This window comes from Sciurus carolinensis, chromosome 8, assembly GCF_902686445.1.
Source record: "Sciurus carolinensis chromosome 8, mSciCar1.2, whole genome shotgun sequence".
NCBI classification, from domain to species: Eukaryota; Metazoa; Chordata; class Mammalia; order Rodentia; family Sciuridae; genus Sciurus; species Sciurus carolinensis.
Window position 1 is genome coordinate 81,450,495 of NC_062220.1, and position 19,094 is coordinate 81,469,588.

At 39.3% G+C, this 19,094-nt stretch overlaps 1 protein-coding gene across 1 annotated transcript in view; it reads left to right on the forward strand.

The window, feature by feature from the left end:
• Positions 1-1,519: 1,519 nt before the first annotated feature.
• Positions 1,520-19,094, forward strand: part of Dnah11 (dynein axonemal heavy chain 11) — a 332,397-nt gene continuing 314,822 nt past the window's right edge. The window contains 6 exon segments of the mRNA XM_047562330.1: positions 1,520-2,121; positions 3,517-3,660; positions 12,658-12,854; positions 13,273-13,462; positions 14,124-14,223; positions 17,032-17,243. Of these exon segments, the coding sequence (XP_047418286.1) occupies positions 1,756-2,121; positions 3,517-3,660; positions 12,658-12,854; positions 13,273-13,462; positions 14,124-14,223; positions 17,032-17,243 (1,209 nt within the window). The 5' untranslated portion in view covers positions 1,520-1,755.

Genomic DNA, 19,094 nt, shown 5'->3' on the forward strand with positions numbered 1-19,094 from the left:
AGCAACTGGGAGCCCTAAAGATATCATGGACCATACAAAGCAGGCTTGAAGTAATTATAAAGGCTTTCCATGAGTTTATGTTCATTCAAAATTCTGATCATATAACCAGAAAAGCATATAGTTATGAGAGAGCATATAATTATTATTTTGAAAGGAAAAATAGCTGAGGTTCCAAATCTTCCTATAAACATACATTAATCAACCAACTTGTATTATATGAATTATTGAGGGCAACACTGTCAGTAGCATCTATGGAAGGGCAGGGATTGAAATCTTCATTTTATAATGAATAATTAACAAAGGGGAACCACTAAAAAGTTTTAGTTCAAAGACACCCTTCTGAAAAGTCTGGTTACTTCAAAAGTGGGAATTTCCTTCAAAATCTTTACAAGTCCCTGGCTTGGTGGGGAATGCCTGTAATCCCAGTGGCTGAGGCAAGTTCAAAGTCAGTCTCAGAAACTTAGTGAGGCCCTAAGCAATTTAGTGAAACCCTATCTCAAAATAAAAAAAATTAAAAAGAGTTGGAGATGTGGCTCAGTGGTTAAGTGCCCCTGGCTTCAATCCCCGGGACAAAAACTAAAAACTAAAAATAAATAAGTAATAGTCTCTACAAGTGCCACTGATAGACTATACTGAAATTCCATTTCATTTCAGTATTATATAGACTTTTTTTTTTTTTTTTTTTGGTTTGGTGCCAGGGATTAAACCCAGGGGCACTTAACCACCGAGCCACATCCTCAGCCCTTTTTATTTTTTGAGACAGGGTCTCACTAAATTGCTTAGGACCTCACTAAGTTGCTGAGACTGACCTTGAATTTGGGATCCTCCTGCCTCAGCCTCCCAAGACCTGGGATTACAGGCATGCGCTACCGCGCCCGCCGTGAAGACTATGTTTAATCTAGCATTTTTCTCCCGTGCACTTTTACTCCTGAATAATTCTACAGATTTTTGGAACACATTGGCGTTTACAAAGAGCACTATGCATTCTCTTTTGTGAGTAATATCATTCTGGCGTTAGGTTGAGGATGGGAATCAGGATTTGGATTTTCACAACTTGGAAAGTTGAACGTGAGTTGACTCTTTTCTAGTAATACATGGATTATCTCCAGCAAAGGGAATGAAAGCCCTGGACTTGAGCCCCGAATACGGGTTACACAATTCCCTTGGGACGTTGTGACTTAGTTCCTTATCTATGAAGACTGACCAGTCAGAACCTTGACTTTCTAGAGGTCACACGAACTAATCCAGGTAAAGGTTTCAGCATGGAGCTCCGCCAAGACAGCACGGCTTAACTGAGAGCAGCTAATCAACACTGGGCTGTCACCGGGAGCTCCACAAACACGTCAGGTAGGTGAAGGAGTGGACAGCCGTGGAGTGAACGCACTGGGTGGCTCAGACCCAACCAGGATACACACCTCTCCAGCCAGGTTTCCCTCGGGCGCGGACCTCTCCTGTGCTACTGCGAGGAGATCACAGGGCGATCACTCCGCCCCAGGCGGAGGAGGCGGAGACGCGGTCCCCTGGGAAACGGGACGCGTTGCTTGTCCCGGGCCACCGCCTCTGTCTCGGCCTGCGCCCGCCGGACTCTCAGTGCCCAGTCACGCGGCCGCTAAATAGCAGCTGGTCGGGGCCGAGGGTCTGCGATCGCAAGGCAGGTGGGCACCTCCGGAGGCGCGCTGTGTAGGGGTGTCCTCGCCCACTCCAGACTGGCGCAGGGGTGAGCGCGAAGAGCTGACCGGCCCCGCGTCCCCTCGGATGTACCAAATGGCAGCCCGCGGGGCAAGCCCCGAGACTCGAGGCTTTCGGGAAGTCCGGACTTTGCGCCAGACCCCAGGGACTGGCCTGAAGGCCTCAGGTTCTGTGGAGCTGGAAGAGGAGGAGGAGGAGGAGGACGAGGAGGAAGTGGCGGCCAGGAAAGCGCGGAGTTTCGCTCAAGACCCGCGAGTGCGCTTCGTCGGCGACCACCTGGAGCAGATGCTGGGGTTTCGGGAGGAAAACTGGAACCAGTATTTGGAAAGTGAGGAAAACCGGCAGGTTCTTAGGGAATTTTTGGAGAGCATCAGTCCTGTCTGCCTTCTGTTCAGCGTCGCCACCACTGGGCGGCTCGCCGTCTCCCGGGAGGTAAGGGGAGAGGGGATCTGCCATGTCGCCCGGCTGGCAAAACGGACACTGACGGGGAAAGTCAATAGCGGCTCCTTCCCCGCCCCCGCACTCCGAGTGGCGTTTTTAAAAAAAAAAAAAAAAAAAAAAAAAAAAACAGCTTGAATTCTCTAGCCTGGAATCCACAGAACCCCTCTCCTCTCACGTGCTCCCACTTTGCAGTTAAGCGACTGTAGGTTAGTCCTCTACTTTGTAGTTTTCAGTTCTTTTATGCTGATCAAGACCCTCCCGTTGAGCTGGTTGGGACGGGATAACGCAGGAAAAACAGCGCTTCCTTCAGCTAAGAGGTGGTTTTTTTGTGCCAAATAACTTCTGTCTCAGTCGCTCGTGAGTTACTCTAAGATCATAGCCTTTAAAACATGCGTCGTTTGGTCGAGTTCTTCTAACTTATCTTTGTTTAGTTTGACTACCTGTGAACCACATTCCATTCCGGGGAGAATATTGAGTCCTTTAAAAGGAGCGTCTAGGCAATATGCGCACAACGTGGTGGTCCTCCGTCCTTCCTCTTGTTTTTCTTCCTTTTTTTTTTTTTTTTTTTTTTGAATTTATATTGCTTGTCCACTAGAATCTAGTTAATATATCACCTACAAGTACAGCATTTGTAATTAGCGTTTCTCCTGGGTGAAGAGCTTGGAGGAAGATTCCTGATCTTTAGGTAACCGTGCCTCAGGTGAATGTTGTAAAGTGATATGAGCATCCCAGATGTCCCTAAGATAGTTGGAAAATAGGATCCCAGACACTAAAATGTGACAGGAAGGTTGCCTGAGGGTTTTGTGCGTTTTTGAAAATCTTTGTTTTGGTATTCTCCTAATTGTAACTTACTATTTAAGAGTGTCAGACAAAAAACCATGTTAGTATTGAGGAAGCTAAATAGTATATTTGTACAGAAATGACTCAGTAGTTGTGAAAATGTTAGAATATCTTGGTTAAACATTTCTATTCTTTGCCCTGAAGACAAATACAAATAGACTCTTGTGCTTTGTCTTTATCTCAATTTGATTTATTTCTAACCTAGAGATATTAAAAAATTTTAAGATTGAAATATTGTATGCTCTTTGTTTTAAATGATGAGAGCTTATGGTATATGTTGATTTGCTGTAATTGACATGCCTTTAAAGGTGATATTTCCACACCAAAAATACTGTGAAATTAGCATTATAAAAGAACAAAGAAAATTGTATTCATTTTGGAGAACAGGGAAGAACAAGAGAATGACCTTGTTTGTAAAGGTAGGCAAGATGCCAGGTTTTGTTTCATATGTTAGCAATCTGGCTACAAATTGGATACAGCAAATCCTGCTTGTTAACAAGGAAACTGTATAGTGAACTTGCACTAATTATCTCACTCTCATTTCAGATTCCAAGAGATGCAAAACATAAACTTGTTTATATTGCTAAGAAGATTACTGAAAGCGTTGGAGTAAATGATTTCTCTCGAACGGTTTTATTTGGAGAATTACCTGCATCATCTCTTGGGCATATAACTGCTTTCCTAGAGGAGGTACTAGTCAATTTTTAACTTTTGAATTTTTCATTTATCTCCATGATCCTTGAAATTACTTGGCTATTTAAAAGGAAGAACATATAGAAGCCAGCAGTCTCTTTAGCCAGGTGGTTGGCAAGTAACAGCATTTAGATTGTTTCTGTAATGAGCCATTACTGACTCTAATATGCAACAGGTGGTAACTTGTCAGGTCATTCCTCTTTCCTTCTTCCTTACCAAATAATGGAAGTATATATAAATCAACTTGAACTGGCTAGGTTCTTGTGCTTAGTTATAGATTTTAAACTTCACTTTCAGATAAGATAAGCTTACATTTGGAAATGGGTATTATCCATTTTTCAGATTCCTGTTAGAAACTAACAGTTTGAAACTTAGTTTCACTTATGTGTGATCATGAAAAAGGGTGATGGAAAGAATTAGAAATATCTGTCTTAAAACTCCCTTAGCCCCTTGCTATTGTTTGATCTGGAACATCCCTCCAAAGGCCCATGTTTTTAAGACTTGGACCTCAGTTTGGTGCTAAAGGTACCACCTTTAAGAGGTGGGATCTAGTGGAAGGAAGTAACATCATGGGGCATGCCCTTATAACAAGCAGATAAGGATATATAAGGACCCCAGCCCCTTCCTTTTTCTTTGCTTCCTGGCTGCCATGAAGTGAGAGGCTTTCTCGGTCCCATCTGGCCATGCTGTACTACCTTGCTACCAGCCCAAAAGCAACAGGGTTAACCAGCCGTGGACTGAAATCTCTGAAACTGTGGGCCAAAACAAACCTTTCCTTCTTTAAGTTGATTATCTTGGGCACATTGTCAGAGTAACAAAGATGACTGACACACCCCTTATATCAGAGAAACGTTCTTTAAGCCTGTCACTGGCACTTTAAGGTGCCTATGAACCATGTGGGGGGATATTTTTCTAACCGTCTGGGGATTTTGTTGTTGAAGTAAACTGAAATTTTTGGCCTTGAACAGAGCCCCAGAGTCTTCATTCCTCACCTGAAGCTTTTCACAGGCTATCTTTGAGAGTGTAGGTCATAGAATTAGAGCAGTGCTTTTCAAAGTTTACTGACCATTAGGTTTACCTTGGGGAACATTCTAACATACCAATGCCCTAGTCTGATAGCAATTCAAAATGTCTGTGGGTGGACACCAGGTGGTGGTAGTTCAAGGTTCCCAGCTGATTCTAATGCATAGCAAGCACTGGGAACCACTGGGTCAGATACCTGTCCAGAAAGTCAATTACACATTGTTCACTAAATCAGAACTCAGTCAGTCCTGCCAAAGCTATATGGTAGGTTAAATTGCTAGTATGTTTATTAGTGACGATTTACCAGTCTCTCTTACCTCTCTTCCACTTCCTGAGTCTTACGCTATCTTCTTGAAAGGAGGTATTCCTTGCTGTCTTCAGGCAGGCCAAGTCTCTTGCCACTAGCTCTAATACTCTGCCCAGGCTCCCCTTTCCCTGCTCCCATTGACTGGTTTTAGAGGATTATAAAGAGAGGCTGGGAAGAACATTTTCTAGCCTTAATACCTGGAGCAGTTTTTGGTATGTAGCAGATGCTCAAGAAATTTTTATTGAATCTTGCCATAGTCATTTGCTTACATTTAGACTACCACTGGCTGGGGCTTAGGAAGGCAAAGCTACACTCTTCATGGAGATTCTCACTCTACCATCTGTGTTTTGCAAGATAGAGAACTCTCAAATCCCTCTAGTCTTTCTCTGACTTTATCTCAGTACCAAGATCTGCATAGAGTATGCCAATAGGTACATGTATTGGAAACATAAAATATTCAGAATTTAGGTTTAATAAGTGGTTTAGAAGGGTCTAAAATGAGCAGTGGGCAGAAGAAAAGTAAGGACATCACATTATTATGTGTCATTACTTGGTGTGTTGCACATGCTCAAAAAAAATTTATTACAGGGTTTACATTTGATATGGATGAGACTATAAGGTCTGACTATAGATTTTTAGGTTAAAAGATCCAAGGTTTTCCATGGCTTAGTACCCACCATAGTTTACATAATTAGGTGATTAACAGTGATTTATGATGATGTGTCAGGGACTCCTAAGCTTCTTTCTCCAGCCAAGATCTCCCTTCTGTACTCCACACTTGGAGAGCCACATACCTTCCTGACATTTCCACTTGCTGTGCAATTGACCTCTCAAAGTTGAACTTCTGGCCTTCCTCAACCTTCCTTTTCTGGCTTTACTTGTAGTTATGCCCAGATTACTGGAGAAGAATCCTTACAGTTGTTCAAGCCAAGACCTTGGAGTCATCCTTGACTCTGTGTCTCAATGTTCTATCCATTCTGTTAGGAAATTGTGCACATTCCATCTTCATAATACTTCTGAAATCAGTCCCCTTCTCCCCACCACTGCTGCTTCCCTGGTTCAGTTCACCATTACCACCACCCTGTGACTGCTTTAGCCTTTTTAAAAACTTCCCAGCTTCTGTTGCGGCTCTCATTCAGAGCCCACTCCCAGCACAGCATTGGAATGATACTTGCTGCAACACAAACTGCAACATGTCACTTTTCAGACCCTACCTTGGCTCCTGTTTCACTCACAACAAAGGTCCAAGGGCTCATCGCCATTAAGACTTTGCTTTGGTAGCTGCTGGGAATCTGTGTTATCAATGTCACTGAAAACTTGATAGAACTATAGGACCTCAGATCCCACTTTAGTGCTGCTAAATCAGCTGATTGCAATGCTTATTAAAAGCTGAAAGCACTTGCCCAAAGTCTGTGATCTGGGCTCTCCATTACTTCTCTGAAGTCATCTCCCGTGCTAACTCCTGACCCTTTTGTTAAACACCTCAGGTACACACTTGCCCCAGGGTCTTTGCTCTCACTGTTTCTTCCTCTTTGCCTGAATCCACTCAGCTAACTCCTTCTTGTCCTTGAAGTGCAGGGCCCAAATAGCTCTTTTCACTGAAACTTCCATCCTCAGAGGAGGGGTTTTTTTGAGGCGGAAACCAAGGTGAGGCAAGGAGATGCCCAACTCAGCAGCAAAATTAGCATCATAGAAAAGCAACTCCTGCCTGGCACAGTAGCGAATGCTTGTAATCCCAGCAACTGGGGAGGCTGAGGCAGGACGATTAAGGGTTCAAAGCCAGCCTCAGCAATTTAGGCACTTTGCAACTCCATGAGATCCTGTCTCTAAATAAAATACAAAATAGGTCTGGGGATGTGGTTCAGTGGTCAAGTGCTCCTGAGTTCAATCCCCAGTACCTGGGGGCGGGGGGGGGGGGGGAAGTAACCCTAAACCAATGCATTAATTAAGATAAAATATTTTTAGTAGTACACCTCTTATTTACTTGGCAAAAGAAAGGAGCTTAATAAAACACACTGATGACCTAATCAGAGTGATACATGTGAGCTAGTGAATTCAGAAGAGGTGAATTCAGTAGGAGTGAAAGGGATAATACACATTTGAAGTCATAGCAAAATCCATATTACTTTGGAAAAACTTAAATAATACTAAATATTATATATTTTTACAACTTTGTCAAGTTCCACTTTGCTGCATGTGAAAATGTATTTTTACAAACATGAAATTTCCTCCTAGTATCATACCTTTACTGACTTTTTTTTTTTTTTTTGAGGGTAGAGTAGATTGCTGGAAAAATTGCATTCTTTCTCATTTTTGGCATTATTTTAGCAACAAAATCCTCCAGGTTTTTTTTTTTTTTTTTTTTTTTTTTTCTTTTTCATTTGTACTGTTTTATTGGACACTCTTGTTACAGCTTGAATGTAAATTTGGGTTTTAGATTTACAACTCTTCTCCCTCATATGTCAACAAACACAAGAATTCACACATAGGACAAGGAGAACAGTAACATAACTGCTGCAACGTCTTTTTTTTTTTTTTTTTTTTTTTTCCTTTTGTGGTTCTTGGGATTGAACCTGTGGCTTCATACTGGGAGGCAAGCACTCTACCATTGATTATACCCCCAGCTCCTCTGTACCTTTTTATGTGTTTGTTTTTTAAGTGCTGGCATTCAAACTTAGGGCTTTGAGCATGCTAGGCAAATTCTCTACCACTAAGCTGCACTCCCAGATCCAATTAATTAAATTTTAAAAACAAAACTTTACTACACATTGTACATAAGAAAATATACCCCATGTGTGGTGACTCATGCCTGTAATCCCAGTGGCTCAGGAGTCTAAGGCAGGAGGATTGGAAGTTCAAAGCCAGTCTCAGCATTTTAGTGAGGCCTTCTCTCAAATAAAAAATGTGCTGAGGATGTGGCTCAGTGATTGAATGCCCCTGGGTTCAATCCCTGGTTACCTCCCACCAAAAAACAAAACCCATTACAATTGTAGAATAATGATAATTTCTAAAAAAGGAAAGGGAGAAGGTCAGAGAAGATAGTACAAAAGCAATTTATTCTTTAAATTTTTTAAATTTTAATTTGTTGTACATGACAGTAGAATGCATTTATATATTTTGATAGATCATATATAAATGGAGAGTAATTTCTTTTTTTTCTGATTATACATATTGTAGGATCACTTCAGTCATGCAGTCATATATGTACGTGAGGTAATAATGTCTGTTTCACTCTACTATCCTTTCTACCCCCATGTTATTTTAACCTTATTGGATAAAGATAATGTTGTAATGCAAAATTTTAAAAATAAAAATGTTCCACAATCCACATTTTTAAAAAATTATTTTTATATGCAGTTTTAGTTGTCAGTAGACCTTTATTTTATTCATTTATTTATATGTGGTGCTGAGAATTGAACAGTGTCTCATACATGCTAGGCAAGTGCTCTACCACTGAACCCACAACCCCAGGCCCCAACAATCAACATTTTAAACAAAATGTAGGATTAGTAATAGTACTAATCCATACTGGAGTCTGAGGCAAAAGGTAAGTGAATCCTATCCTGTCTTTATTAAATATTTTTGAAGTATTTTTCATGAAAATTTTTGAATTTGTGTGTGTATGTGGCATTGGAGATTGAACCCAGGCCCTCACACATGCTAGGCAAGCACTCTACCACTGAGCTACATCCTCAGCCCTTTTGAGACAGGTCTTGCCAAGTTGCTAAGGTTGGCTGAAGTTGCAGTTCTCCTGCCTCAGGCTCCTGAGTAGCTGGGTTACAGGTGTGCATCACTACATCTGGAAAATTTTAATGTAAAAATATTTTTTTAATGTTCATTTTGATTACTAAGGTTTTTGGTGCCCTCTTAAATTTTGTTCTCAGGCAAGTGCCTTATTAACCTTATCCCAGCCCATCCCTGAATCTTTGCCTCACTAATGTGTTCCAATCCCTAGGAACATTGTATGGCACCTATTAGGAACTCAGGAATTATTTGTTAAAGGAATGGAAGTTAAATGATGTCTAAATGATGTGTTGTTCTTATTAAAGATAAAACACTTCAGCATCAAGATATTTCTTCAGAGCAAAAGCATGTGATATATGATGTCTGTTTTCCTTATTTGAATTTTTCAGCAATATTTGAAAAGACTAGTTGGAAAGTTCTATGCTAATAAGCCTACAGTTGTCAGTCATCATGTAATTGATACTGATTGCACACCTAGTTGGTAGCAGTTCCTGGACACTTGAGATTAGTAATACACTTTTTGCCTTCAAAAAGAGTCTAGTGGGCTGGGAGTGTACCTGAAAGGTAGAATGCACGTTTAGTATATGTGAGGCCCTGAGTTCTATCCCGAGCACTGAAAAAAAAAAAAAAAAAAAAAAAAAAAAAAAAAAATATATATATATATATATATATATATATATATATATATATATATATCAGTCTAATTAGGGAGGCAGAGAGATAAACCAACAGCAATATGGTATGGTAGCAATGGGGGTTAGCAGGGAGTGATGGGAGCCCACTGGCATCATCCCACATTGGAAAGGGTGATGGGGAAGGTGAGGATTCTTGAAGAAAATGAACATAGGTCTTGGCTTGCCTGGAGAAGTTGCAGTTTTGGTCTTGGCTTGCCTGGGGAGGTTGCAGTTTTCTCCTGTTACAGATCAGTTAATATCTGTTATTTTTAGTGCTTCCTTTTCCTCTCAAAAGCATCCATATTTGAATGCTAAATTACGTGGTCCTTTTAAGGACAAGGAGGAGATAGCTGGATGTTGAAGATGGAGGGAAAGGCATTCTGGGTATCGGTGTACAGACTGGCACAAAGGTGGGGAAACACAGGTTGAGTTTTTAGAAATAATTTATAGCTGGGTTGGGAGATGAGCTGGGAAGTGGGAGAAATGAGGTTGGAGAGGCTGATAGAAATCAAACAACCTTGTGACTTTTTTATTCAGGTGACTGCCCGCAAAGCCCATTTGCCAAACTTAAGTCCTTGTGTTTATTGAATGACAGTAATGGTAGTGCATGTTCTGTGGAGGCTTTTTTCAGGTAGTCTGGGTGGCTTAGGCGTTTCCTTCTCTCCATTCTGGAGGCTGAGCTCAGTGTGTCGGCTGGATAGAGTTCTTGGTCAAGGCTGTCTCCCTAGAGAGAAGTGGGGCAGGGAAGGAGGGAGGGATGGATTTGCTCTTTTAGTTCTGGTTGTATTTGCCCTTCATAAACATGTCCAAATTATTTTGGGCCACAGAAACTTTGGGATTTGTCTTACAAATCACAAAAATTCGACAAACAATTCCCAACTGAAACAAGATGAATTACCTTGTATGTAGTTGATAAAATATATTGTGATTAACAAGCAAACCCCAGGCTTATTTATCTTGTTGTATTTATAGAGATACTTTAGCTGTTTGCCTGAATAACTGCTTTCTAGAGCATGTGACTCATAGTATTTTTTCTTGCAGTTCATAGCATGAATATTGTTTTTTAAAAATTATTTTTAGTTGTAGATGAACACACAATGCCTTTATTTTGTTTATTTAGTCATATGTGGTGCTGAGGATCAAACCCAGCGCCTCATATATGCTAGGCAGGTGCTCTACCACTGAGCCACAACCCCAACCCTGAACATTAAGTTTTAAAAGAACCTGGCCATGTTACAGAATAGTAGAGTGAAAGTCTGAAACAGGTACCCAGTAAATCAGGAACATTGACATTGAAATTGTTTTTGAACCTGAGTTTTAGGTAAAGCTGTTGGTACTGGGGATTAAGTCTCCAAAGTAGTTTCCTGGTGGGTTCATGCATGTTCATCCCTACACCCGAGATCTCCATTCTGTTTTCAAAAGCCTGTATTGGACCACAGGCCCCTGGCCTTCCTCAGAGCCTGATTATTGTCATTTCTCTCTGGGGTGCTGGTTCTAGCCCCAGGCAGCACAAACTGGCAGTTTCCCCTAAGCTCCAGGATTCCTTAGTGTCCAATGATTCTGTGCATCTATCTGCAGTTTTCTGGAATGCTCACTCAACCTCGGTATTGTAACAATACCATAGCATGGGTGCCTCGTAAACAGTAGAATTTATTTCGTAGCCCAGCATGGTGGCACACACCTGTGATTCCAGCAACTCAGAAGGCTGAGGAGGAGAATTACAAGTTCCAGGCCAGCCTCAGCAACTAAGAACCTGTCTCAAAGTAGATTAAAACATAAAAAGGGCTGGGCATGTGGCTCAGTAGTTAAGCACCCATGGTCTGGAGATGGGGGTACTATTTCTCATTGTTCTGGGCTGAAAGTCTGAGATGAAGACTAAAGATACTGGCAGATTTGATTGTCTGGCAAAGTGCCTGCTTCCTGGTTTGTAGTTGACACCTTCCAGTTTTGTCCTGTTGAAAGGGACAAATGAACCTTTTTTATAAGGGCACCACCAATCCATTCATGAGAGCTGGAGCCATGTGACCTAATCACTTCCTAAAGACCACCCTTTCTAATAGGATCAACTTTAAGGCTAGGATTTCAACACATGCATTTTGAGAAGACATAATCACGGCAATTGCACTTGCCTTACCTCACCTCGTCCTTTTAAAGATTCAAACCAAGTAACGACTTTTCTGGCGAGTCTTCCCTAATATAATTGTGTCCCAGAGTCAGGTGTTTCTTCCATGTTTTTATGTTCATCCTGAACACACCTTTAATTATGGCAACGCTTATGTTATGATTTCTGGTACCTCATCTACCCACTGAGCTTATTGAGCAGGGACTGTTTATTAATCTCCATACTCATAGCTTGACAGGTAGTAGGTACTAAGTAGAAAGTTATAATAATACCATTGTGGAGAAATTCATTTCCACATTGAGAGAGATACTTTAGCACATTAGAAAACAAAAGTGAATTTTGTTTTTTAGAATATTGTACAAATTGAACACTCTGAACCCCCAAATTGAAAATCTGAAATGCTGCAAAATCTGAAAATTTTTGAGCACCAACTTGATGCTACAAGTGGAAAATTCTATGCCATGGAATTTTGTTTCATGCACACAGTTATTAAAAATAATTGTATAAAATTACCTTCAGCCTACACGAATAAAATGTATATGAAGCATAGTGAATTTTGTGTTTAGTTGTGTGCACCAATCCCAAGATACCTCATTATGTATATTCAAATATTCCCAAGTCTCAAAAACCCTGAAATCAGAAATCCTCTGGTTCCAGGCATTTTTTGGTAAATGGGCTTCAACCTGTATTCTCCACATTAACTTTAAAAAGGTGGAATAACTATTTTCCGAGCATTCGAGCTAATTGAAATTTTATAGTTATAATGTTTATAATGTATCAGGAAAATACATCATAAAAAAGCATTCAAAATAAATAGTTATTGGAAAGGAGCAAGAAAGCAAAAAGAAACCAACATGATTTTATTATGTAACATATGCTAGGCTCTGGAAATACAAAAAAATACTTTTTAAGGGAGCCTCCACAACTGCTTGGTAAATACATGACTGAACAAGCAACATCGTATTTCTACTACAAAGACCTTACATCTAGTTGATGTCAATTTGGTATCCTAGGATATTTATGAAATTGAGTGGTTTTGTTGCCAATTTATATGACAAGAAAATCTTCAAAGGAGCACATTGTCTACAAATTAACTGCTTTTTAAAACATTTCTTTTTCTGTAGGTATTAGTGCCAGTTCTTTCTAATAAGACCAACCATAAATCCTGGTCATGTTTTACTTCACAAGATATGGAACATCATGTAGAAGTCATGAAAAATAAGATGCATATTTTTAGAGGTAAAATGTCCAGAAGAACTCTTCTACCAATTCCCACTGTTGCAGAAAACATTGACCTGGATCAGAATTATTCAGAGACTAAGTATGTATTGGTATACATATTTCATATAGCATATTAAAATGGAGAGCCAGCATACCCATTTACTATCACACCAGTAGCAAATTATTTGCAAAATAAGGAGCTATTTTAACTACATCATATTTTTAAGTGTTATTTTCTTTCAAAGTATACTTTTTAAAGAAAAACTTCATGATCTCAACAACAATATTCCTTTAGAAAAATGTTTTTTGAGGATATGGCAATTCTATGCTTAATTTTGAAAAATATTATAGACCTACTAAGTACAGAATAAAATGCCACAGCTCAAGCAAGAATGTAAAAATGATGGATTTTTAAGACATAATATTTAGGAAACTAGTTTACAGATGCATAAAATAACTATTAAAACACATCCGCATTTGGATAATTCACCTTTGAATTATCATTTCAATATTTGTAGGCTACAGTCAAATGAGAGGAGAATACTTCATGCAATTGAATCTGTGGTTATTAATTGGTCACATCAAATCCAAGAAATTGTAGAAAAAGATTCAGTGCAGCCTTTGCTGAGTGGTCTTCATCTCACTCCTCAAACTGAGCTGGATTTCTGGACGATGAGAAGAGAGAATCTATCATGCACTTATAATCAAGTAAGTAGAGAGTCCTAGAAATTGTAAATTGAATAAACAAAGACAACCATAGAGTGAGGTCTCCTGAGTAGTGATATCCAGTAATTTTAAAGGTATAATGCAGCCTTTATACCACTCAATATGCTGCTCTGATCTTACACAAAGTGCTATACATATGGTATGCATTTTTAAAATTAATGGGGATTAGTTTTGCCTTTATGTGAATATTTTGACAGCATTTGAGATAATTGGAAATATTTTGTGACAGTGGAAAAAGAATGTTCCCCAAGGGAAATGGTAAGGATGCCAAGATTTAATTAATCTAGTTAATTTAATTGATTTGGGAAGGAATAGTATCTTGCTTGCTAGAAACACAGTTTTGGAGGAGCTAACTTTGGTTCCTCTCCTGGGTGCTTGCTGAAAAGTTTCTTTAAATGTTCTAAAGACTAAGACATTCATTTACATGTTTCTGAGAGATTTTTCTGAAATGAATCAAGAAAGTTGACATGGACTAAATAATAGTTTAGACATGTAAACTAATATCTTGAAAATTCAAATGAAAACTAAACGCAAAATAAAATAAACCTATGGAAAAAAATTTTAAAACTTTTCAGCTTGAAAAGCCTTTTAGAATTAAACACCTTTTAGAATTAAATATTAATTTTTTTCCTTTTTAATTTAGCTTCAGGCTCCTGTTGTCCTCAAGATGGTCAAGATTCTGAAAACCAAACAAAGCAGCTATTTTTCTACTTTGAAGGATATTTTCATGACTGTGGAAAATGGTAAGACTCTTGTTCATGAAATGATTATACTCAGTTCTTCTAGTGATAGATTCATCTCACCCTTGGTACTTTATTCTCCAGCTATACTAAACTATTTTTAGTTTATCTGGTATACAGTGGTATTTACCCAAATGACCCCAGATTGAAGATCTAATTAGAATGTCTGAGTGAAGGGAGGGTCCTGGGTATTTGGCAGAGGGTAAATGAAAACCCTACACAGGGGTTTTCCTATCAGCAGTCAGGCTATGATTGTCTAGTTTTCCCCTGACTGGTGAATCTGAATGTGCTTGATCTCCACCGGTTATTTAGCTTACAAGCACTCAAAGGCATCATTTGATCTTTTGGTGAAGATGAACTCTGTGAAAATTATAAAATGGTAGCCAGTTAAAAAACTCTTCTCCATCCTTGTCCTCCCACCATTTCATTTGAGATCCACCCAAACACAATAACTCAGATTTGTGATTCTGTTCATGTTTCTTCGTCCATGTTTAAACAAATATGGATATACATGAAACTGAAGTTTTAAATAAGATTAAAAATATGAACAAACCGGGCATGGTGTCACATACCTATAATCCCAGCATCTTGGGAGGTTGAGGCAGGAGGATCATAAGTTCAAAGCCAGCCTCAGCAACTTAACAAGGCCTTTAGAAACTTGGTGAGACCCTGTCTGAATAAAATATAAAAAAGGACTGGGGATGTTGTTCAGTGGTTAAGAGACCCAGGTTCAATCCCTGCTGCCAAAAAACAAAAACAAAAAAAAAGAACAAATAGCTATTTTTGCTTGTTTCTAACACTTGAAAATTTCTTTTTTTCCTACATAACATTCAGAAGGTTAGCAAATAATTCAAATTCACTTTGAAAGTGTTTTGACATATCTTTAGAATTTTTTTCCATTAATTCTGTTGGAAAAGAAGGTGTAGGGGGAATATTTGGTCTAAGGTGTCTTTCAGAATAGCATTGGTGTTCTAACTCTGCTTATTGAACATTTTAAATTTGCCAAGTCTCCAGTTTTTCATCAGCCAACTGACCATTAACACCTTAGTTTTGGTGTGGTATTTCTCATTCTTGTCACTGTTAGCATTTTAGGACAGATAATTCTTTGTTATAAGGGGTCATCTTTGCATTGTAGGATGTTTAGTATCATCCCTGACCTCTACACGCCCCCCCCCCCCGTTCCAGCTGTGACAAACAAAAATGTCTCTAGACATTAGCAGATCTCCCTTGGGGGGGAACTCTCCCCTGACTGAGAACCACTGGATAAAGGTTACCATATACATTATGTAGTATAGAGCACATAGTACTTTTTCTCTCAATGAATAGAAACTGTTAGCACTTATTTTGTGTGTGTGTGTGTGTGTGTGTGTAAAAGATAAACATTTTCTGTGGTTCAAGCTGCTACAGAAATGAATCACAGGGGTTCTCAGAGTCTTTCCAGCAAGTGTCCTGGAGATTCAGAAAAACAATTTTCAGTTGAACCTACGGCCCAAACCCATGGTCAGTTAGAGGTAGAAGACCCCTCCCAAAGATGCCCTTAAGTTCTGTGAAATTATCAGACATGTTTAACATGTTTTAAGGGCACTTGCCTATGATGTAGGTATTTAAGTTAATATTGATAAAAATATATTAATTTCAAAACATGAGTATATGTGGAACGTGAATGCACTCTTTTCACAAGATTTTACTTATTATTATTATTTAATTATTATTTTTTATTTTGTTTTTGCGGCACTGGGGATGGAACCAAGGGCTTAGCACATGGCAGGCAAGCACTCTACCACTGAGCTATGTGCCCAACCTGCAAGGCTTTACTGTTAGTGCACAGATAAATTGGTTACATGTCTGTCAAGTAGATATGGGTGAGTGACAAAGGCCAGCATGTTTTTTTTTGGGGGGGGGGATGATCTTTTGGGATAACATATGAAAATATGATTTAACTCCATTCCCTACCTTCCTAAAAATAACCGTTTTTCAGTTAATCAAAGGTATGTGTAGCCTCAGGAGCAAACTGAAGTCTGATGGAGATCTACTTAGGTACATTAAGAGGACTAGCTTTAACCAAGAGAAAGTATGAACTTCATTAAGCAGTCACTAGCAGTAGTAAAATGTTTAATTTTTTTCTTCATATCTATGACATTTTTAAGAAGGATTTTTTACTATTATCACGATTGACTAGTTTTTGTTGAGGTAAAATTCATACAGCATAAAATGAACCATTACACAGTGTAAGTTCAGTGACATTTAGGACATTGCAGTACAACTATCCCCTTTGTCCAGTTTCAAACTATGTTCATCACTGCGCTTAATAATTGCTATCTTTGTCAGTACTGTAATAGTTCTCCTAATCATCGCATCAGTTACTCTCATAGGAAACTGGATTGACCTGATAAATGATTCATTTGCACTTGTCCCACGTACTGAGGAAGAATGAACATTCTGGTGATGAAGCTTGTAATCCAAGCCATAAAGTGACAGCAACATCACAGAGCTGTTTTATTCCCACAGCGTTTCCATGGGGTTGAGTAAATCTCTTTAGACTACAAGGATTTTCCCCCCTGGGTCTTCAGCCACAATTACTTATGCTATGTGAGTAACTAGACCAGAGCTCTCCTGAGTGACCGCGTTACAAATGAACAGTGTATAAAGTTTTCCAAATTGTTCATGTGTACATGGTAAAATAAATAATGAAAAAGGAAAGATGATAACATTTAAGCACAGCCTTGTTGTTGGACATGGTTCTCTTGAGCTTGTAAAGGGAGTTTAGAAAAAAAATGACATCCTATGCATGACAGTTCTCTCTCCTTTCAGCTCTTCTTGAAGCCCAAGATGTAGAACTTTACTTGAGCCCTCTGAGAGGACACATTCAACGTCTCCAGGAAGCAGAATTCCCACAGATCCGCCTGCTGATCACCCCATTATTTCATACCATCTGTCTTATTTGGAGTCATTCCAAGTTTTATAACACCCCTGCTCGGGTTATAGTCTTATTGCAAGAGTTTTGTAATCTCTTCATTGAACAGGTATGAAGCATTAAAAATGGGAACAATAAGGATCATTGCCATGAGGTAGGTTGTATTGGAAGAGGGAAGAAAAAATCCAGATTACAATAAGAACATCATTTCCCTTTTTCTGTTTTCAGAAAGGACTTTTATGATAACAAAGACTGGTGGCTTTTTATCCAAAATGGCAAGGGAGCTCTGGAAATTAGTCAGATACAGTCAAAGAACAAATTGTTGCTGGGTTTTGTTTAACATCCTACCTTCAAAAAGATTTAAGGCAGATTTCAATAAAAGGTCAATATGCATAGTACTTTCTTTGTAGCCTTCCCTTTGGTTTCCATAAGATGCTGGCTGATAGAAGACTGTTAGTGAAGTAAGTAGAGAATCTGCCCCCACCCCCAAATCATCTTTGACAAACAATTGTGGAATTGTATTAAAAGAATTCTGATTCACTGTTGATCTTTAAAAATCTTTTGTAATTATTTCTCTACCCTTGACATGCAAAAAAAAAAAAACTTTTTTTTTTTTTTTTTTTTTTTTTTAAACCAGATCACCTTACTTCTGCTTTCCCATCCTTCTCTGTGTGAGCTTTCATTCTTCTTGGGTTCATGGTGTCAACATGTTGCCTAATTTGAGATCTGAAAGATGCTTGGATACCGCAAAATCTGGTTATTCTTAGTTGGGAGTGAGTCCGTCTGCTCTGGCTACCATAATTAAATACTGTAGACATAGTGCCTTAATCAGCATAAATTTATTTTCTCACAGTCTGGAGGCTGGAAGTCTGTGAGGAGGGTGAAGTCAGGGTCATGTTCTGCTGAGGGGCCTCTTGTTGGTTTGTAGGCAGCCAGCCACTTTCTTCCTGAGTTCTTACTTGGTGGTCTCCTCCTTATAAAGTGACAGTCCTTTTGGATTGGGACCCCATCCTTAAAATCTTGTTTAACCCCAATGATCTCCTGAAGACCATAGATCCAGAGAGAATCACATTGGAGTTAGCCTTTCAACATCTGAATTTAGGGAGGACACAATTCAGGTATGTTTCAGATGATTTAACTGAGACTTGAAATGTCATTTGCTCATTTTCCCTGAGAAGTTAGTGGGGAGCCAGACTAGACAAGAGATCTGCAGACTTAATGATTTAGAGTTTCTGGAGTGTGAGATGGAGTTGAGTCTCTCCTCCTCAACCCTTGGAGGACTGAGTGGTGTGTGGAAAGGTCTTCAGACTTGGACTCCTAGATTCAGATCTACTTGAACCGGGTTCTATTACCCTTCTCTGAGTTTCAAGTTAATTTGTTGCTGTATTTTATTGTCCTCTCCCCTGGTTTCCTTCCTTTCTGTTCCTCTGGTGACAGACTTCCATTTGCTCTGTTTCTAGGAAAGGGCCCTGGGCTTTAATCTCCATGTGAAATGCCACTATTTCTGTCACAGGGTCATAAATACAACTACTACTTCTCCAAACCTCCTTTTAGGGACCCTCTTTTCATTATAAGAATTATCAAAACCATTTTACTGCAAAGCTCCATTAATGTGCTAACTCAGAGGAGGCTTTTCATCAGTATAGATTGCTTTTAAGAAGTCCTGGCTACCTTTAAGCCTGTAAACCTATTATCCTGACCCCTAGTCTGTGTCAACAACCAGAGTCTGCCAAGCTCCCGAGGGAATGCTGGGGCTTCTCTTATTCCTTAGTTCTGGCTTCAGTCCAAAGGTTCCATTGACCTGATTTCTTTGATTCTTCAAGTGGCAGAGCCAGGATTTTTTAGTCAATCTGTCCTAATATGTTAAGAAGTGAAAATCAGGTACCTGGATTCCTTGAAGAGCTGAGTGCCCTTTCCTCCTCCCAAATGTTTGCTAATTTATTTCACATATTTAACAAAT